At 45.8% G+C, this 22,129-nt stretch overlaps 1 protein-coding gene across 1 annotated transcript; it reads left to right on the top strand.

Annotated features, from left to right (window-relative positions):
• The first annotated feature begins 10,371 nt into the window (after nt 1-10,371).
• LOC147123680 (neurophysin 1-like) lies at nt 10,372-13,924 on the top strand. The gene is made up of 3 exons (XM_086004862.1): nt 10,372-10,491; nt 12,091-12,295; nt 13,869-13,924. The coding sequence occupies exons 1-3, from the start codon at nt 10,372-10,374 to the stop codon at nt 13,922-13,924; spliced, it is 381 nt and encodes a 126-aa protein (XP_085860988.1).
• The last annotated feature ends 8,205 nt before the right edge of the window (nt 13,925-22,129 follow it).

Genomic DNA, 22,129 nt, shown 5'->3' on the forward strand with positions numbered 1-22,129 from the left:
CCTGCAATGACGTGGCGCTGCGTTCCAGTAACGCTCCACCTCCTCCTTGGGGCGCTAGTACTGAATTTACGGGGTAGGGGTGCTAACTTTTTCAGGGCGCTAACGTCCCAAAATGGGCGCCACCCAATTTTTCCCCCAAAAGACCTGGTCTACTCAATCTCTCCTCATAGGACAATCCCCCCATCCCAGGAATCAGTCTGGTGAACCTTCGTTGCACTCCCTCTATGGCAAGTATATCCATCCTTAGGTAAGGAGACCAAAACTGTACACAATACTCCAGGTGTGGTCTCACCAGGGCCCTATATAATTGCAGTAAGACTTCTTAGGGGAGAAATTGGAAGCATTCGCGCCGGCCGCTACTGCCATAAACTGGCGGAAAGATGGCAGCCGGCCCTCTTCCGCATGATGGTGGCGGATACATCGGCGCGGGCCATTTTCCAGCTTGCCGCTAACCACTAGCGCCAGGGAGATGTAAATGACAGTGATCATGATGTCAGTGAGTGTGTAATGCTCACTGGACGTCTGATCTCCAACATTGGATTTAGCCACTTACCTTAACAGCAGCGCAGAACAACGACAGGGAGAGCTGACATCTACCAGCAGGAAGCAGGCTGCAGCAGCGATATTTAAAGGCACCAATCAGCTGCAACTAACATGGTTCTGCAGTTTCAGTGGCTGTTTGCTACTTCCTGCAACTGAAACAGTTTTCTTTAATTATTTGAAGTGTTTTTGGTGACGGAGTGTTGATTCAAGTGCAGAAGTCACTCATTATTTGTTAACAGCTTCTGCTCACAACCCTTCCTCACAGTCATGGGGGCTGCAGGATTGCAGGATTACCTCAGGGGGTCGATGAGTCAGAGGAGCATGAGGAGGAGGATGTGAAGGAAGAGGACCAGGAGGAGGAGGACAAGGAGGAGGAGGAGGAGGAGGAGGGAGGGCAGAGGCAGCGAGACAATTGGCCTTCTGGATGGGCTGTCCGTGACCAGCTCATCAGACTCCGATTCGCATGAATGAAACCCCAGATCCCCTTAGCCCACCGCATCGCCATCATACAATCCTGTCTCATGCCATATCACAGCGTTCTCCTGGGCGCAAAGGTGAAATGAGAGAGACCACAAACTATTCCAAACAAAATTAATACATTTATCTATAAACATATCACACATATCACATGAATTCTAATAACTAATGACCCTTGTGCCTGCCATAGTTGAATAGCTGTCATTGTGTGCAAGGTGTGAGATGTGGGTGTGAGTGTTGCTAGGTAGAGATTGTTGGTGGGTGAGTGCTGGGGTTGTGGTACACTGAGCAGTGTGTGAAGCTTGTGGTACAGATGGTGGTATGTAGCATTTGTTGAAGCCTTCACTCACCCTGACCACCCGTGTGAGCTCATTAAACTTTTTCTTGCACTGGGTGTGGGTCCTGGGGTGTGGTGTGCCACCTCCCTCCACAGAGTCCAGCAGATTTGTGGAGAGGGCCTCCTGCCATTTGACGGGGACAGGACCGCCAGCCTTCTCTCCGCCGCTAAAACCAATGCCTCCAAAGCTTTATCGGAAAACTTCCAGGCTCTCTCCCTGGGGCAGTGATCTGACATCAGGATTTGTAAATAAGTTATTCTTGTCCTTCTTCTTATGGTGTTGAAGCAGCTGCACACCCAGCAATGCTGAGAATGAGGTGCTGCAACATCAATGAACCTCCCCTTTAAGTAGTGAAAAAAGCCTGTGGCAATCATAACTTGCATTTAGGCTGCCCCCGATATTGGTCCATTTTTTCAGTGTAACACCAACGAGTTTGGGTTTTTAGACGAGAATCATGATTGCAATCATTTTAATGAGGAGTGAGGATGAATTTTGCGTGCAGCCTAGACGATTTTCAACTGGCGCTACTTAATCATTTTTAGTTTAAACACTGTCCATTTCTTGGCTATAACAAATTTCTAGCCCCTTTACTCTTATACTCCAATCCTTTTGTAATAAAGGCTAACACACCATTTGCTTTCCTAATTGCTTGTTGTACCTGTATGTTAACTTTCTGTGATTCATGTACAAAAACATCCAGGTCCCTCTGAATACCAACATTTCCCAATCTCTCACTATCTAAAAAATACTCTGCTTTTCTATTTTTCGTATGCAAGTGGATAACTTCACATTTCTCCACAATATTTTCCATCTGCCATGTTCTTGCCCACTCACTTGACCTGTCTGTATCTGTTTGCAGCCTCTTTGCGTCCTCCTCACAACTTACTTTCCCATCAAGCTTTGCGTTGTCAGCAACCTTGGATACAATACACTCGGTCCCCTCATCTAAGTCATGAATATAAATTGCAAATAGCTATGGCCAAGCACTGATCCTTGCGGCATCCCACTAGTTACAGCCTGCCAACCCGAAAATGACCCGTTTATTCCTATTCTCTCTTTTCTGTCCATTAACCAACGCTTTATCCATGCTAATATATTATGCCAAATACCATGAGCCTTTATCTTGTGTAGTAGTATTGTGTGTGCTTTTTGAAAGGAATATCTATATTTCAAACTTGGTGGCAGTCCAGCCCTCTTGAACTATAGCCTTACCAAGGTGGCATAATTGTTCAAGATGGGTGTCAAGTGAATTCAAGGAATGTGACTACATAGTGGCACTTTGACCTTGTTAGGCATAAACATCTCAAATTTACATAATTACAAATCTAGAGTACACAAAATACTGAAAAGACCACCACTCTAAGGACTAAGCTAACTCTTTGTAAATAACTTAAAAATAATACGCAGTGATTCCACTCTATTTTTAAATTCATTCTGAGGATGTGGGCGTTGCTGGCAAGGCCAGCTCTCGTTGCCCTTGAGAAGGTGGCGGTGGGCCTTTTTCTTGAACTGCTGCTGTCCGTGTGGTGAAAGTGCTCGCATGGTGCTGTTAGGGAGGAGTTCCAGAATTGTGACCCAGTGACGATGAAGGAACGGTGATATATTTCCAAGTCAGATGGGGAATATGGAGGTGATGCTGTTCCCATGCTCCTGCTGCCCGTGTCCTTCTAGGTGGTGGAGGTGGCGGGCTTGGGAGGTGCTGCTGAAGAAGCCTTGGTGAGTTGCTGCAGTGCATCCTATAGATAGTTCACTCTGCAACCACGGTACACCAATGGGTGGAGGGAGTAGATGTTTAAGCCAGTGGATAGAGTGACGCTACTTTGTCCTGGATAGTGGCAAGCTTCTTGAGTGTTATTGGAGTGGTACCTATCCAGGCAAGTGGACATTATTCCACAGACACTTGACTTGTGCCTTGTAGATGGTGGAGAGGCTTTGGGGAGTCAGGAGGCTTCGGACACGACAACGGCACACCCAGCCCAGTCGACCCTACAAAGTCATCCTCACTAACATCTGGAGACTTGTGCCAAAATTGGGAGAGCTGTCCCACCATCACAGAAGCCAATCTTCAGCCAATTTGATTCACTCCACGTGATATCAAGAACCAGCTGAGCGCACTCCACTCAACTCCACTTTCCCGCCCGAACTCCATTGAAGTCAATTGAAGTCAATGGGAATCAGGGAGCAAACTTTCCACTAGCACAAAGGAAGGTGGTTGTGGTTGTTGGAGGCCAATCATCTCAGCCTAGGACATCGCTGCAGGAGTTCCTCAGGGCAGTGTCCTGGACCCAACCATCTTCAGCTGCTTCATCACTCCATTATAAGGTCAGAAGTGGGGATGTTCGCTGGTGATTACACAGTTCCAGTCACAATCCCTCAGATAATGAAGAGCCTGTTACCATTCAGCAAGATCTGGACAAGTTTCAGGCTTGGGATGATAAGTGGCAAGTAACATTAGCGCCACACAAGTGCCAGGCAATGACCATCTCCAACAGGAGAGAGTCCAGCCACTTTCCCGATGACATTCAATGGCATTACCATTGCCGAATTCCTCACCATCAACATCCTGGGGGTCACCATTGACCAGAAACTTAACTGGACCAGCCACATAAATACTGTGGCTACAAGAGCAGGTCATATCTGGGTATTCTGCTGCGAGTGACTCACCTCCTGACCAATGTCTCCTGTAAGCTGCCCTTTATTCTTTCAATGTGAGGTCCCTTTAAAACTCTGCGCATGAGCAGTATTTCCAATGTAAAAGCTTGTGAGTGGCCTGCAGATTATGGAGCTGCCGCACACACATGCAGCTTAGAGGGAACATTGCTGCTGACTCCCCAAAGCCTTTCCACCATCTACAAGGCACAAGTCAGGAGTGTGATGGAATACCCTCCACTTGCCAGGATGAGTGCAGCTCCAACAACACTCAAGAAGCTCGACACCATCCAGGACAAAGCAGCCCGTTTAATTGGCACCCCATCCAGCACCTTAAACATTCACTCCCTCCACCACCAGCGTACCGTGGCTGCAGTGTGTACCATCTACAAGATGCACTGCAGCAACTCACCAAGGATTCTTCAGCAGCACCTCCCAAACCCACGACCTCTACTACCTAGAAGGACAAGTGTAGTGTATGTACTTTAAAGAAGGAACTATATTCTGCAGCCCCTGTATACTGCAGTACCAGTAGTGACCACCCCGATATATAAGCCTGTGTAGTAACTTTGTATAGTAGTTCCAGTTTCGTCTCCATTCAGTAAACACCTGTTATAACCAACTCCTGCAGTCCGTGTCTCAATTACACACGGACGTTACACTGGCGACGAACAGATCCGAACTTACCTACAGTTCTGCACCACCTCACGGGGATCCATTCCTGAAGCGAAGTTGTTAGAGGTCGAGGCCAGAAGGAAGAAATCCAAAAAGAAAAAACAAACAAACAGAAGAAACGGGCGTCGACCGCGGGCAACCGCCCTCTGATTCATCGAATTCAAAGATTTGCAGGAGAGGCTGTCGAGAGCTGGGCTTGGTTATCCAGTCTATGGTGTTCCAGCTAATCGGGCTGGTGGCAGGTAGTACACTGATCCTTCCTGGGCTGCGGCGGGCTAGAGCTCGATCGGGTGGCTTTTCAACGGGGCCGAGCAGCGTTGTTGGGAAGAGGAGAGAGAGAGAGAGGGTGGAGCACACAGGGCGCGGCCGGTGCTACGAAGCCGGGCAGCGTACAGACCCGAGAAGAGGGAGGAAAGTGTCCCATAGGGTCTGCTCTGACGACGGGAATAGTAATTAAAATAAAAGAAATTAGAAGCGCAGAAAGCCGCGAGGAGCTGCAGTTTGCCACGGGGACCGCGGAGAGCAGCGTTGGCAGCAGCGCGGGGGGGAAGTGCGCGAAGGCCATAGGGCGTCGCCATCAAGGCATAAAAACGCCAGCAACAGCGCTAGCAGCAGCGGAAAAGACAGAAAGCGCGGGAGGCGCCATCTTAATCCAGCGGGGAAGAAGGCAAAGCGCGGGGAGGTGCCATTTTGTTCAATCGGGGAAGAAGGCAAAGCGCGGGAGGCGCCCTCTTAGATCTCCAAGATGCCGAAGACTGGCAATATCACTGCCTTCGATAATGCAATAGAAGACTGGACCACGTATGTGGAAAGAGTCGAAGTATATTGCAAGGCAAATGAAGTAGCCGATGAGAAAAAGGCATCGGTACTACTAAACTTAATGGGCGCAAGAAGGTACGGCCTATTGCGGAACCTGATCACTCCAGTCAAACCGATGGCGAAGAGTTTTAACGAAATTGTTGATATCCTATAGGAACACCTAAATACTACACCGCTGCTGATAGCAGAAAGATTTAAATTCCACAAGAGAAATCAGCATAAAGATGAGAGCAATGCTGATTACCTTACAGAACTACGCAAGCTATCAAAGCACTGCCAGTTCGGAGCAGGACTGGCAGATACCCTACGGGACAAATTTGTCTGTGGACTCCTGAGTGAAGGAACCCAGAAGAGGTTACTCTCAGTGAAAGAGCTGACACTAGATAAGGCTTTCAGCGTGGCAGTATCGTACGAAGCAGCAGCATGGGGAGCTGCAGAAATACAGCAAAAGCCACAGGAATATGGCACCCATGAAATGACACGGGGATTTTAAAAATGTTATCGCTGCGGCAGAACAACCCATGACCAGAAGGACTGCTGGTCCAAGGACAAAACATGCAGGCAATGCGGAAAGATGGGACACATTGCACGAGTTTGCAGGTCCGGGAAGAAGACTAACGGCAACAAAAAGACTACTAAGGAAAAGTACAGGAAAGTACAAAAGATGACGGACAGTAGTTCCAAAGACCAGAAGAGCGATAGTGAATCCGGGAACAAGAGACTAAGCTGTCTCAAACTACACAACATAATCACAAAAGAGGATCACCGAACCATTTGGGTCACCCTCACGATAGCAGGGTCCCAAGTCAAAATGGAATTGGATACAGGATCAGCCCTGACCATCATGAATCGACGAGACTACGAGCGGTTATTCTCACACATACCCTTGAAAGACACATCCATTGTCTTGAAGACATATACGGGGCAGAAAGTATACCCCAGAGGGAAAATAAGGGTGCCTGTCGAATACAACGGCAAGGAAATACAGAAATTGTATCTGTACACACTGCAAGATGGTGGACCACCGTTATTGGGATGTGAATGGATCAGAAAGATAAGTTTAGACTGGCACTCCATTCAGGCACTGATGGTGGCTGGTAAAAAGGATGACGACGTCACACCTGGACGATTGTCAAAAATCTTGGCTAACGCCAAAGAGGTATTTCAACAAGAACTGGGAACTCTTAAAGGCGTAACCGCCTCGATAAAAATAGAAGAGAATGCAATTCCCAAGTTTTTCAAAGCAAGACCGGTACCGTATGCAATTCGCCCAGCCGTCGAGGCAGAGCTGGAGAATCTGGAGAATGCAGGCGTGCTAACTAAGGTAGACCGGAGCGAGTGGGCGACACCCATCGTTCCTGTCATGAAGAAAACGTTAAACAATAAGTCTGAGGAGCCAAGGAAGGTTCGCACCTGTGGGGACTTCAAGGTGACTGTGAACCCAGTCCTTCACACAGTACAGTATCCTCTTCCGAGGATAGAAGATATTTTCGCCTCACTATCTGAAGGGAAACGTTTTACAAAAATTGACCTAGCGCAAGCATATTTGCAGATGGAGGTTGAAGAATCCTCTGGGAAATATCTCACGATAAACACTCACAAAGGTCTTTACCAGTATAATCGACTGGTATTCGGAGTTGCATCAGCTCCGGCTATATGGCAAAGAGCGATGGAACAAGTCCTGCAAGGGATTCCGGGGACTCAGTGTTACTTGGACGACATCCTAGTGACAGGTGAAAATGACAGTGAACACCTTGCCAACCTAGAGCAGGTGCTCACTAGACTAAGAGAACATGGGCTACGAGCCAAACACCCCAAGTGCGAGTTTTTTAAGAAACAAATATCGTATAGTGGCCACGTGATTGATGAAGAGGGGTTACATAAGTCCCCTGACAAAATTGAAGCGGTAGTTAAGGCTCCTGCGCCTGAAAATGTGTCGCAACTGAGGTCATTCCTCGGATTGGTGAATTAGTACCATAAGTTTTTGCCGAATTTGTCCACAATTCTGCACCCACTGAACGCCCTGCTACAAACTGGAGTAGCATGGAAATGGAGCGATGAATGTAAGCGGGCCTTTCAGAAGTGTAAAGGCCTGATCACTTCAAGAGAAGTATTGGTTCACTACAACCCATCACTACCAATAAGACTGGCGTGTGATGCGTCTCTCTACGGCGTTGGAGCGGTACTGTCACATAAATCCCTTGATGGTTCAGAGAGGCCGATAGCTTTTGCGTCACGCTTGTTAACTGCAGCCGAGTGTAACTACGCCCAGATTGACAGAGAGGCCCTCAGCCTGGTGTGGGGGGTGAAGAAGTTCAATCACTACCTGCACGGACAGAAATTTACTCTACTAACTGATCATCAACCTCTTGTCTCCATTTTCAACCCTAAGAAGGGTATCCCGATAATGACAGCACAACGGCTACAGAGGTGGTCCCTTTCCCTAGGGGCACACCAATATGACATCGAGTACAAAGGAACTAAACAGCATGGGAATGCTGATGGATTGTCGTGCCTACCGTTGCCGACGGTGGAAGAAGCACCTGCAGTGGGTCCTGTGGAGATATTCCACTCGACCATAGTCGAATGTCTACCTGTGACGAATGCAAACATAGAAAAGGAAACACGAAATGACCCGACACTCTCCAGGGTCTATGATTTAACGGTGAAGGGATGGCCAGCACATGGCGAACCACTGTTGCCAGCATTCTCGCCGAGAAGAGAACAGCTGTCAGTGTGCCGAGGAACCTTGATGTGTGGATCCAGAGTAGTAATTCCACCCAAATTGAAGGATAGAGTGCTCAATGAGCTTCATGAGGGTCATCTGGGAGGGGTAAAAATGAAGAACTTAGCCAGAGCGTTTGTGTGGTGGCTGGGAATCGATAGAGAAATCGAAGAGATGACCAAGAGCTGTACAGGATGCCAGAAGGTCCAAAACGCCCCACCACAAGCCCCTCTACATCCATGGGAGTGGCCCTCATCTCCATGGCAAAGGGTACACATTGATTTTGCTGGTCCATTTATGGACTCGATGTTTTTAATTGCAGTGGATGCACATTTAAAGTGGCCAGAGGTAATAAAAATGTCCTCAACCACCACAGAAAAAACCATCACAGTCTTACGAACCATATTCGCCAGAAATGGGTTGCCTGAACAGATTTGCTCCGACAATGGACCACAGTTTGTGTCTGAAGAGTTCCGGAGGTTCTTAAAGAACAATGGTGTTAAGCATTACACATCCGCCCCATATCATCCAGCCATCAATGGATTGGCTGAGAGGTTCGTTCAAACATTCAAGAAGGCTATCAAGGCAATGTGTAATGAAGACATACCCCTACAACACAAGGTGGATAACTTCTTTTTTGCCTACTGGAATGCGACACATGCGGTTACCAACCAAACTCCAGCCATGATGTTCTTCAATCGAAGACTAAGATGCCGCTTGGATTTGGTTAAGCCAAACATCAGAAGAGATGTGGAGAACAGGCAGTTTCAGAATACGAATGAAAGGCCAACCAGGAGTTTTAAGATAGGTCAACCAGTTTTGGCCCGGGACTACCGCACAGAGAAATGGCAGCCAGGAACGATCTGCACACGGCAAGGACCTCTAATGTATACCGTGGGCGTTGGAGAGAGCATTGTAAGACGCCATGCTGACCAGATTCTAGAGTCACTGGAAAACATCAAATCCACACCACGATCCGATACACCTTGTGATGAAACCGAAGTACCAATTGCATCTACCTCAGAATCGGTGATATTGGAAGCAGACGAACCAAACAACGACGTTGATCCCGAATCAACTTTGCCAGAAGAACCTGATACCCCAAAGAGGAGTTACCTGGACAGAATCAGGAAGCCTCCTCAAAGACTAAATTTATAATTGCTTAACTTCAGCTAATGTATATAGCAACTGTAATTGTAAATATGTTATTTAATTATTAATCGAATGTTATGTACTGTTTAGCTAAAAGGGGAGGAATTGTAGTGTATGTACTTTGAAGAAGGAATTATATTCTGCAGCCCCTGTATACTGCAGTACCAGTAGTGACCACCCCAGTATATAAGCCTGTGCAGCAACTTTGTATAGTAGTTCCAGTTTTGTCTCCATTCAGTAAACACCTGTTATAACCAACTCCTGCAGTCCGTGTCTCAATTACACACGGACGTTACAACAAGGGCAACAGGCGCATGGGAACACCACCACTTCCAAGTTCCCCTCCACGTCACACACCATTCCTTTATCGTCGCTGGGTCAAAATCCTGGAACTCCCTCCCTAACAGCACTGTGGTGGTACCATCACCACATGAACTGCAGCAGTTTAAGAAGGTGGCTCACCACCACCTTCTCCAGGGCAATTAGGGATGGGCAATAAATGCTGGCCTTGTGTAACTGAATAGTATAACTCTTCTGTGATACTATTCAGTCCCACTTGCTACTTAATCATCCCCAGAATTTTTCTTCCAGCCCCAAAACTTTTTTCTGAATTCTAGCAATTTGTACTGTTAATTTTAGCCTTAGCCTTTACTACAATTATCTCTTTGTATTGGATTAAAAAAGTAACATTTAATTGAAAAATGATATTCAGATTGGAATGGCCTGCACTCATGTTGTTGAATAAATTAAGACCTATTATAAAAATAAAACACTGGTTGAGGTTATGGACTGACCTCAGGTGAATCGTGAGTGGCACTGTACTTGTGTTCATTACAATAGTTTAGAAAATATATTCATCATGTGCTAAATTAGCGAAATGGTAGCATCTCCGCACTCTGAAGCTTTGTTCGAGGGTATAAATACGGACAGGATTCATAAATTCTCAGTGCAGTTTGAAAGGTTTCCTGAGTCCAGATTTACTGGTAGAACATCATGCACTCCACCTGCCTCGCACTTTGTCTCCTCTGCCTCATCTCCTTCTCTTCAGCTTGTTACATTAACAATTGCCCCCTCGGAGGCAAAAGATCCATCATGGACATGGAGATCAGACAGGTAAGGCACAGCTTTCTTTGTCAAGTTTGTTTACAAACTGCTGAACAGTAACAGTCGTTTGACCTAATGAATAAACATTGGCTTTTCCCCAAATGGTTCTGTTATGTTAACTCTGCAACATGGGGAGCGGGCAGGGAAGTGGCTTTGAGCCCAAGATCAGCCATGATCTTATTGAATGGCGGAGCAGGCTCGAGGGGCCAAGTGGCCTATTCCTGCTCCTATTTCTTATGTTCTTATGTTCTTAACTCAATATTTGAAGACCTCGCATACAACATTAGGAAGCTCCACGTTGATAGCATTAACTGAGTATGGCTCTTAACTGAGGTCACTTCATCTGACCAATTGGCCGTGGTGTAGGAATCAGTGACCAGATTCCCTCACAAAACAAACATATTGAAAACAAAACCACATTTCTTTCCTGAGGCTCCAGCATGTGATCTTAGACCCCGAGTGCTAGCGTTCCAGGGAATACTGCCCTGAGCTGCCTTGAGATGTGTTATTCCCAGTGGAGCTGGTATGTTGGATAATGGCACTTGCAGTTTAAATATTACAACCAATCTGTTGGGTTTTAAAATCTTTTAATGTCAGATAACAAGAAGAATGGTGGAAATGAGGACAGAAGATAAAACTTTTTTTTTTAAAGGACATTTATTAAAGAGTAATTGGCAGTTTTTTCTCTATCCAACCCTAATACAAATCACCTCTTAGTCGAACCTACCAAACCATCGTGTAAACATCCTCACCTCGCATGTGCCTGACAAAAAAGTGGCATTGAAAGTGTGTCAGAACAACAAAGGTGATTGTGGTAACTGGAAATTTATTTTATATAAGCAAAAATTAAGGAAGTTGGCCGTGCATTTTTGTAGAATGAGAGAATCTGAGGTGATCTAATTGAAATTTTCAAATTATGACAAAGTTAATTCAGCCAAATTATTCACAGTGGCAAAAGATTTGGGGTGCAACTATCTTTACTCAAAGAGTTATTAGCACGTGGAATAGGTTACTCTGGACGGCCATCACCGAAGGTTGTATAAATGGATTGAAGCGGCAGGTTTATGTGTTGCTGGAGATTGACCGGGCTTAGAGGTAGATAAGCAGGGCTGATCTTGAACAGGAACAGGGTTTAATATGCATAATGGACTTAGCCTGTTCCTAAAGATTCTTAAATGGCATGCAACCGTATTAAGCATGGTGTAATGTTGCCTCAACAGTGGTTTGGATTTTAAAGGGAGTTTGAGGTATATTTTGATATATTCTGGGTTTAGGATATTTGTGAAACCTTGTTATTACTAACTAACAGAGGTTTGGTAAAGTGGTTCTTTTTATCAGTGGTTTTTCAACAAGATGGAATCAGTGATATATTATGACAAGACGTCCATTACAACTAAGCAGTATAGTGAAATTTACTGAGGTTTCGATAGCACCGCAATATAAATCGCTCCTTGAAATTTTAATTAGGTGCTTGAATAAGTAGAATCAAGTTGTATGTTTAACATATTGCCTTTGGAAATCAGTGACATTGTAAGAATTATTTAGCTGTATTTGGATCTGGAGTTCTACTGACACCACTGACACAATCCCTTTTCTATTCTTTCCCAGTGTATGCCATGTGGTCCTAGTAATAGGGGCCATTGCTTTGGAGCCAGTATTTGCTGCGGGGAGGAGATTGGCTGCTACATTGGAACCTCTGAGACAATGAGGTGTCAGAAGGAAGACTACCTGCCTTCCCCTTGTGAACCTGCTGGCAGACTCTGTGGTAGAAACGGCGGGAAATGTGCCTCATCAGGAATCTGCTGCACTGAGGGTGAGTTGCTGGCCCCTCAATCCACATTGTTTCGAGGAAATGCCATTTATTTCATTAAAGTGCAAACCCTCAAATTCAGAGGACCAAAAAGGGTAATTTTCCGAGCTTTAGTTGTGTTGTGGAACCCACTAGACATGAGAGTGAGCGGGTCAGAGAAAAGGTTATAACACTGTCACCCCGAGTTTTAGATCTGTGCTTGTTGCTAGTGAGGCCATTCAGCTCAACCATCCAGTGGAACCTGCAGTCTCCCCAGCACTATATCAGTTTGAAATTTATTCCATGGTTATCCTCCCATTATCCTAGCTTTTCCTTTGTCTCCTGACCAATATTTATCCCTCAATCAACATAAAAAAACAGATGATCTGGTCATTATCACATTGCTGTTTGTGGGAGCTTGCTGTGCGCAATTTGGCTGCCATGTTTCCTACATTACGACAGTGCCTACACTTCAAAAATTACTTCATTGACTGTAAAGCGCTTTGGGACGTGCGGTGGTCGTTAAAGGCGCTATATAAATGTAAGTCTTTCTTTTCTTTTCACATGTTTTGTATGTATCCTGAAATTTGCGTTTCCCTAGTTTGGACTCTCTTGTCTTATGGCCATAGCTTAATTTGAGGGACTGTTCCGGATTTAACTTCTTTTATATTGTTTACTGTCTTATATAGCAGTGGAGCCAATACAGTTACCTTTAAAGTTCATCCCAAATAAAAGTGGGCTAGACTTTCTTACCACCTGGGTGTAAAGATGAAAGTCAGGTGTGGCGGATAGCACACCCGTTATAGAGCCCCACCAGAGGCCTCGACCGTGCAATTCCTCCCCCCCACCGTCCCCACCCAGAATGATGCTTTGTTCCCAGACCATAAAGATGTCCATAATTCTATCCCTATACATGAGTTTGTAATGATGAATAAGCAATTAGATTTGTTTTGTAAAGATAATTTGGCCTGATTTTAATTCTTGGTGGAGGCAGAAACCAAGCAGTAGTGGACTGGCTGCCTGTTCTACAACCTTTTCCTTTCTATTCACTTCAAGGGAAAGGACGATCAGGCTGGGTGTACAACAGGTGGCCGGTCCACTTCCGCCCATTTTCTGCCTCCATCAAAAGTTAAAATCAGCCCCAATGTACTAGGATTAAATTCTCAATCTACAAACGTACTGTATTTCTATTTTTAGATGATTTACTCATAAACTATTTGCATGGAATTCATTTAAGCCATAAAGGTAGTTCATGTTGTTTCCTGAGACATGGAACTTACATTAATATCCCTTTTAGATTTGTGAATACTTTAAGACCCTGGTCAATCCACAGGGAAATAAGGAAAAAATTCTTTACTTGGTTAGAATGTGGAACTCACTACCACAGGACATGGTTGAGGCAAATAGCTTAGATGCTTTCAAAAGGAAACTAGACGAGTACATGAGAGAAAAGGGAATAGAAAGATAGGCTGAAAAGTAAATAGAATGGGAGGAGACTCGTGTGGTGCATAAAAACCAGCTCAGACTAGTTGGGCCGAATGGCCTGTTTCTGTGCTGTACATTCTATGTAATTCTATTTCGTGTTCCCCTGTTACAGAGAGCTGTGCCATGGATCCCATGTGTGACATCAGCATCATCTTCTCTTCAGATTAACGTGTGCCTCCGGGAAAACCTGATCACCGACACAAGACCCTGAATTGTTACCTGAAGCTCGATGCCTATATACATTGAATACAATCATCTTTTAATGCTAAATAGATAGAAATTATAACTTGTAAAGATTTTCAGTCATGTACAGATGCTTTAAGATTAATGTGAAATAATGCCAAAACTTGGAATAATGGTTAACAATAAATAAAACACGCCAACTATTTACTCCTTTTCTTGAGTATTTTTCATGTTCAAATAATGACATTGATATATGTATATATTTATGACCTAGACTTGGTTATACAGGGCATAATTTCAAAGTTTGCAGATGACATGAAACTTGCAAATGTAGTAAACAATGAGGAGGGTAGTAACAGACATCAGGAGGACGTAGTCAGACTGGTGAAACGGGCAGATGAATTTTAACATAGTGAAGTGTAAAGTGATACATTTTGGTAGGAAGAATGAGGAGAGGCAATATAAAATAAATGGTACAATTTTTAAAGGGGGGTGCGGGAACAGAGAGACCTGGGGCTGTATGTACACAAATCTTTGAAGGTGGCAGGACAAATAGAGAAGGCTGTTAAAAAAGCAAACGGGATCCTTGGCTTTATAAACAGAGGCACAGAGTACAAAAACAAGGAAGTTATGGTAAACCTTTATAAATCACTGGTTAAGCCTCAGCTGGAGTATTAAAAAAAGATAATGAAGAGAAAAGGGAAGGGGCTCTAATAGGAACATAGGAACTGAAGTAGGCCATTCAGCTTCTCGAGCCTGTTCCCCCATTCTATTGGATCATGGCTGATCCGTACCTCAAACCCATTTACCCACCTTTGCTCCATGTCCCGTAATACCCTTACCTAACAAAAGTCTATCGATATCATTGATGGTGTGTGACTTGCAGCAAAACTTAGAGGTGATGGTGTTCCCATGCACCTCCTGCCCCTGTCCTAGGTGGTAGAGGTCGCGGGTTTGGGAGGAGCTGTCGAAGAAGCCTTGGCGACTTGCTGCAGTGTAGGTAGTACTCAATGCAGCCACATATCACAATCTAGGAATCATTCATGGATCCATTCTAAAAAGCATTCCCCACATTACCTTCACTCCACTCTATCCTTAGATAGTTAAAAACACCCAAAATTAGTGCCCTATTGCTCTTCAATTGTCCCAGCATCCACAGCTTTTTGGGAAGAGAGTTCCGGATTTCTACTACCCATTGTGTGAAAAAAATGCTCTAATTTTAAGGTCATAATCCCTTCTTCTGGATCCTCCCGCATCAGAGGAATTAGTTTCTCCATATCTACCCTATCAAATCCTTTCATCATTTTAAACAGCTCAATTTTATCACCCCATTAGTTTGTGCAACCTGTCTTCATAATTTAACACTTTAAACCTCATTATCATTCTGGTGAATCTGCGCTGCACCCCTTCCAGGACCAGCATTATAACAGTGACTACACTTCAAAAGTACTTCATTGGCTGTAAAGCATTTTGAGACGTCCGGTGGTCGTGAAAGGTGCTATATAAATGTAAGTCTTTCTTTCCTTCTTTTCAATATACTTTCCTGAGATGCGGTGCCCGGAATGATTTTTTTATTCGTTTATGGGATGTGGGCGTCGCTAGCAAGGCCAGCATTTATTGCCCATCCCTAATTGCCCTTGAGAAGGTGGTGGTGAGCCGCCTTCTTGAACCGCTGCAGTCCGTGTGGTGAGGGAACTCCCACAGTGCTTTTAGGGAGGGAGTTCCAGGGTTTTGATCCAGCGACGATGAAGGATCGGCGATATACTCCCAAGTCAGGATGGTGTGTGACTTGGAGGGGAACTTGGAGGTGCTGATGTTCCCATGCACCTGCTGCCCTTATCCTTCTAGGTGGTGGAGATCGTGGGTTTGGGAGGTGCTGCCGAAGAAGCCTTGGTGAGTTGCTGCAGTGCGTCTTGTAGATGGTACACACTGCAACCACGGTACGCCAGTGGTGGAGGGAGTAAATGTGGTGGATGGGGTACCAATCAAGCGGGCTGCTTTGTCCTGGATGGTTTCGAGCTTCTTGAGTGTTGTTGGAGCTGCACTCATCCAGGCAAGTGAAGAGTATTCCATCACACTCCTTACTTGTGCCTTGTAGATGGTGGAAAGGCTTTGGGGAATCAGGAGGTGAGACAATCACCACAGAATACCTAGCCTCTGACCTGCTCTTGTCATATTATTTATGTGGCTGGTCCAGTTAAGATTCTGGTCAATGGTGACCCCAGGATGTTGATGGTGGGGGATTCGGCGATGGTAATACCGTTCAATGTCAAGGGGAGGTGGTTAGATTCTCGCTTGTTGGAGATAGTCATTGCCGGGCACTTCTGTGGCAGGAATGTTACCTGCCACTTATCAGCCCAAGCCTGAATGTCATCCAGGTCTTGTTGCATGCAGGCATGGACTGCTTCATTATCTGAGGAGTTGTGAATGGCGCTGAACACTATGCAGTCATCAGCAAACATCCCCATTTCTGACCTTATGTTGGAGGGAAGCTCATTGATGAAGCAGCTGAAGATGGTTGGGCCAAGGACACTGCCCTGAGGAACTCCTGCATCGATGTCCTGGGCTGTGATGATTGACCTTCAACCACCACAACCATCTTCCTTTATGCTAGGTATGACTTCAGCTAGTGGAGAGTTTTCCCCCCGATTCCCATTGACTTCAATATTACTAGGGCTCCTTCATGCCACACTCGGTCAAATGCTACCTTGATGTCAAGGGCAGTCACTCTCACCTCACCTCTGAAATTCAGCTCCTTTGTCCAAGGCTGTAATGAGGTCAGGAGCCAAGTGGTCTTGGCGGAACCCAAACTGGGCATCAGTGAGCAGGTTATTGGTGAGTAAGTGCCGCTTGATAGCACTGTCGATGACACCTTCCATCACTTTGCTGATGATTGAGAGTAGACTGATGGGGCGGTAATTGGCCGGGTTGGAGTTGTCCTGCTTTTTGTGGACAGGACATACCTGGGCAGATTTCCACATTGTCGGATAGATGCTAGTGTTGTAGTTGTACTGGAACAGCTTGGCTAGATGCACGGCTAGTTCTGGAGCACAAGTCTTTAGTACGATAGCCGGGATGTTGTCGGGGCCCACAGCCTTTGCTGTATCCAATGCGCTCTTGATTTCATGTGGAGTGAATCGAATTGGCTGAAGACTGGCTTCTGTGATGGTGGGGACCTCAGGAGTAGGCCGAATGATCCACTCGGCACTTCTGGCTGAAGATGGTTGCAAACGCTTCAGCCTTGTCTTTTTCACTTCATTGAGGATGGGGATATTCATGGAGCCTCCTCCTCCCATTAGTTGTTTAATTATCCACCACCATTCACGACTGGATGTGGCAGGACTGCAGAGCTTTGATCTGATCCGTTGATTGTGGGACCGCTTAGCCCTGTCTATAGTATGCTGCTTCTGCTTTTTAGTATGCATGTAGTCCTGTGTTGCAGCTTCCCCAGGTTGGCACCTCATTTTTAGGTACGCCTGGTGCTGCTCCTGGCATGCTCTTCTGCACTCCTTATTGAACCAGGGTCGGTCCCCTGGCTTGATGGTAATGGTAGAGTGAGGGATATGCTGGGCCATGAGGTTACAGATTGCGGTAGAATACAATTCTGCTGCTGCTGATGGCCCACAGCGCCTCATGGATGCCCAGTTTTGAGCTTCTAGATCTGTTCTGAACCTATTCCATTTAGCACGGTGGTAGTGCCACACAACACGATGGAGGGTGTCCTCAGTGTGAAGACGGGACTTTGTCTCCGCAATGACTGAACGCAGTACTCCAGATGGGGTCTGACCAAGGCTATATACAACTGAAGCATAACCTCCTCCCCTTTGTATTCCAGTCTCCTTGAAGTAAGGCCAACATTCCATTAGCCTTTTAGTACCTACCCACTAGCTTTAAGTGATTTGTGTACATGGAAACCCAAATCTCTTTGCTCCTCCAGAGCTCCTTGCTTCTCACCATTTAGAAAAAACTGCAATTTATCTTTCTTGCGTCCAAAGTAGATGACCTCACAGTTCCCCACACCTCGCCATTTGCGACAGTTTTGCCCACTCACTTAATTTGTCTATGTCTCTTATTTATCAGTTTATTCTTAATTTAGTAACAGTAATTTGTATTTATTTGGTACCTGTAATATAGAGAGCATCCCAGGCAAATTTATAAAGGGGAAAAGACAAATAAACAAAGCAAAGGAATAAAGGAGTAGATGTCAAGCCAGAGTGTGAGCGTTAGGAGTTGGTCAACAACCTGGGTTTTGGGAAGGCTTTTAAATGTGAAAGAGAAGTGGTCGAAAGGTTGAAGGATTTCTGGACATTAGGGCCAAATTGTTCCATCAATGGGACAAAGGCAGGGAGGAGACACACAGGGATGCACAGAGTTGGAGAGTACCAGCGGGGATATAAGTCTGGAGGAGGTTGTCTAGACAGGTTGGAATAAGACCATGAAAGGATCTGAAAACAGAAGTTAATGTGTTGGGAAACAGCAAGCCAATGTAGATCAGCAAGGACAGGAGTGAAGATTGAGTGGGACATTGGGAAGAACAGGATATATAGCAGCTGATTTCCATCTGTGAACTTAATACAAGCTCTCTTTAAACACAGTGCACAAGGATTGCCTCAATCATGCAATAACCGACAATTTCCATCTAGCTCATTAATTGGGTATCTGAAGTTAATGCTTAAGTTAATAATTCCCCATTAAGCGTTCAATTATCCATCGTCAATCAATAGAATCATGTACCATTAAGAAGAATTGATTTATTGAAGGAATGTTTAGTCTCAACTATGATTTGCAAGACTTTACAGTACGGTTGATGAAATGATAAAGAATACAAAGCTATTTATCATCCATATAAATCGTGGCAATACAGTACTGTCGCTCAATGAGACCTTAACATTGCCAGCTAACAGCCAGAATAATCGACAGCAACTGATGCAATAATTGAGTGGTGGTGGACAATTAAACAGTTAACAGGAGGAGGAGGCTCCAAAAATATCCCCATCCTCAATGATGGTGGAGCCCAGCACGTGAGTGCAAAAGACAAGGCTGAAGCATTTGCAACTATCTTCAGCCAGAAGTGCCGAGTGGATGATCCATCTCGGCCTCCTCCTGAGGTCCCCAGCATCACAGATGCCAGTCTTCAGCCTATTCAATTCACTCCACGTGGTGTCAAGAAACGGCTGAAGACACTGGATACTGCAAAGGCTATGGGACCTGACAACATTCCGGCAATAGTACTGAAGACTTATAATATAATAATAATAATCAATTTTATTGTCATTGTTAGTGCACAAGTGCAGTACAACGAAATGTAGGCTTGCGGCTCCCGAGAGTGTACGTTTAGATTAAGACATTTAAACATTCAACATACATTTGGCTTGTAATACATAAACATAAACATAACCATAATAAAGTGCATTGGCAGATGTGCAGGCTTTAGAGTTTATTTGTGGAGTTCAGTAGGATGACAGCCCTGGGAAAGAAGCTGTTCCTAAATCTGGTCGTACGGGTGCGAATGCATCTGTAGCGTCTCCCAGATGGCAGGAGGGTGAACAGACTGTGGCTGGGGTGGGTAGGGTCTTTGATGATGGTCCGTGACCTCCGTAAACAGCGTTTCTGGTATATGTGCTCTATGGTCGGTAGCCGGGTGCCGGTAATGCGTTGGGCAGTTTTGACTACCCGCTGCAGGGCTTTCCGGTCATAGTAGCTACAGCTGCCATACCATACGGTGATACAATTCGTCAGGATGCTCGCTATTGTGCAGCGGTAAAAGTTAGAGAGGATCAGGGGTGACAGGTTACATCCCTTCAGCCTCCTTAGGAAATATAGGCGCTGCTGGGCCTTCTTCACCAGAGAGGAGGTATTGAGGGACCAGGAGAGGTCTTCCGTGATGTGGACTCCGATGAACTTAAAATTGTCCACCCTTTACACCACAGCCCCATTGATGTGAATGGGGGTGTGACTTCCGCCTTTAGACTTCCTGAAGTCCACAATGATTTCTTTGGTTTTCTTGATGTTAAGGGCCAGGTTGTTGTCGGCGCACCACTTCACGAGATGCTGGACCTCCTCCCTGTAGGCTGACTCATCGTTGTTGGTGATCTGGCCTACTGCCGTAGTATCATCCGCAAACTTGATGATGGTGTTGGAACCATGAACAGCCACACAGTCGTGGGTGAAGAGGGAGTAGAGGAGGGGGCTCAGCACACATCCTTGTGGGGCCCCCGTGTTCAGGGTCGGGGGGGGGGAGGTGTGGTTACCTAATTTGACAGACTGGGGTCTGTTTGTTAGGAAGTCCAGGGCCCAGTTGCAGAGGGACGTGTTCAGGCCAAGAGTGTGGAGTTTGGTGGCCAGCTTGTTGGGGACGATAGTGTTGAATGCTGAGCTGTAGTCTATGAACAGCATTCTGATGTAGGTCTCTTTACCATCTAAGTGATTTAGTGCAGAGTGTAGAGCAGTTGTGATTGCATCCTCCGTTGATCTGTTTGCACGATAGGCAAACTGGTGTTGCTCCAGAACTAGCTGCGCCCCTAGCCAAGCTGTTCCAGTACAGCTACAACACTGGCATCTACCCGGCAATGTGGAAAATTGCCCAAGTATGCCCTGTCTACAAAAAGCAGGACAAATCCGACCCGGCCAATTACCGTCCCATCAGTCTACTCTCAATCATCAGCAAAGTGATGGAAGGTGTCGTCGACAGTGCTATCAAGCGGCACTTACTCAGCAATAACCTGCTAACTGACGCCCAGTTTGGGTTCCGCCAGGGCCACTCAGCTCCTGACCTCATTACAGCCTTGGTCCAAACATGGACAAAAGAGCTGAACTCAAGAGGTGAGGTGAGAGTGACTGCCCTTGACATCAAGGCAGCATTTGATAGAGTGTGGCATCAAGGAGCCCTAGCAAAACTGAAGTCAATGGGAATCAAGGGGAAAACTCTCCATTGGTTGGAATCATACCTAGCACAAAGGAAGTTGGCTGTGGTTGTTGGAGGTCATTCATCTCAATCACATGACATCACTGCAGGAGTTCCTCAGGGCAGTGTCCTAGGCCCAACCATCTTCAGCTGTTTCATCAATGACTTTCCCTCCATCATAAGGTCAGAAGTGGGGATGTTCACTGATGATTGCACACTGTTCAGCACCATTCGAGACTCGTCAGATACTGACGCAGTCCGTGTCCATATGCAGCAAGACCTGGACAACAATCAGACTTGGGCTGACAAGTGGAAAGTAACATTCGCACCACACAAGTGCCAGGCAATGACCATCTCCAACAAGTGAGACTCTAACCATCTCCCCTTGACATTCAATGGCATTACCATCGCTGAATCCCCCACGATCAACATCCTGGGGGTTACCATTGATCAGAAACTGAACTGGACCAGCCATATAAATACTGTGGCTACAAGAGCAGGCCAGAGGCTGGGAATTCTGCGGCGAGTGTCTCACCTCCTGACTCCCCAAAGCCTTTCAACCATCTACAAGGCACAAGTCAGGAGTGTGATGGAATACTCTCCACTTGCCTGGATGAGTGCAGCTCCAACAACACTCAAGAAGCTCGACACCATTCAGGATAAAGCAGCCCGCTTGATTGGCACTCCATCCACCACCTTCAACATTCACTCCCTCCACCACCGGCGCACTGTGGCTGCAGTGTGTACCATCTACAAGATGCACTGCAGCAACTCGCCAAAGCTCCTTCAACAGCACCTTCCAAACCCGCGACCTCTACCACTTAGGAGGACAAGGGCAGCAGACGCATGGGAACATCACCACCTACAAGTTCCCCTCCAAGCCGCACACCATCCCAACTTGGACCTGTATCGCCGTTCCTTCACTGTCGCTGGGCCAAAATCCTGGAACTCCCTTCCTAACAGCATTGTGGGTGTACCTACACCATATGGACTGCAGCGGTTCAAGAAGGCGGCTCACCACCATCATCTCAAGGGCAATTAGGGATGGGCACTAAATGCAGGCCTAGCCAGCGACGCCCACATCCCATCAATGAATTTTAAAAAAAGATTGGATTTTGATCACTGAGAAATTCACAATTGTTTGAGAGAAATAGTAACAACAAGCTTCTGTCAAAAATATTCAATAAATACTAAATTTGAAATATTACCTTGCTGTAATATATAAGAAAATATCTGCTGACACCAAAGCATGGCTTGCACCCAGACACTGTACAAGTCAGGACTGA

Source organism: Somniosus microcephalus, chromosome 2 (assembly GCF_052327205.1).
Source record: "Somniosus microcephalus isolate GS21.2 chromosome 2, FLI_Smic_1.0, whole genome shotgun sequence".
In the NCBI taxonomy this organism is placed as follows: domain Eukaryota; kingdom Metazoa; phylum Chordata; class Chondrichthyes; order Squaliformes; family Somniosidae; genus Somniosus; species Somniosus microcephalus.

Coding starts and splice junctions, on each gene's coding strand:
- LOC147123680 (XM_086004862.1), top strand. CDS start 10,372: ATGCACTCCACCTGCCTCGCACTTTGTCTCCTCTGCCTCATCTCCTTC. Junction 10,492..12,090: donor TGGACATGGAGATCAGACAG/GTAAGGCACAGC, acceptor ATTCTTTCCCAG/TGTATGCCATGTGGTCCTAG. Junction 12,296..13,868: donor AGGAATCTGCTGCACTGAGG/GTGAGTTGCTGG, acceptor CCCCTGTTACAG/AGAGCTGTGCCATGGATCCC.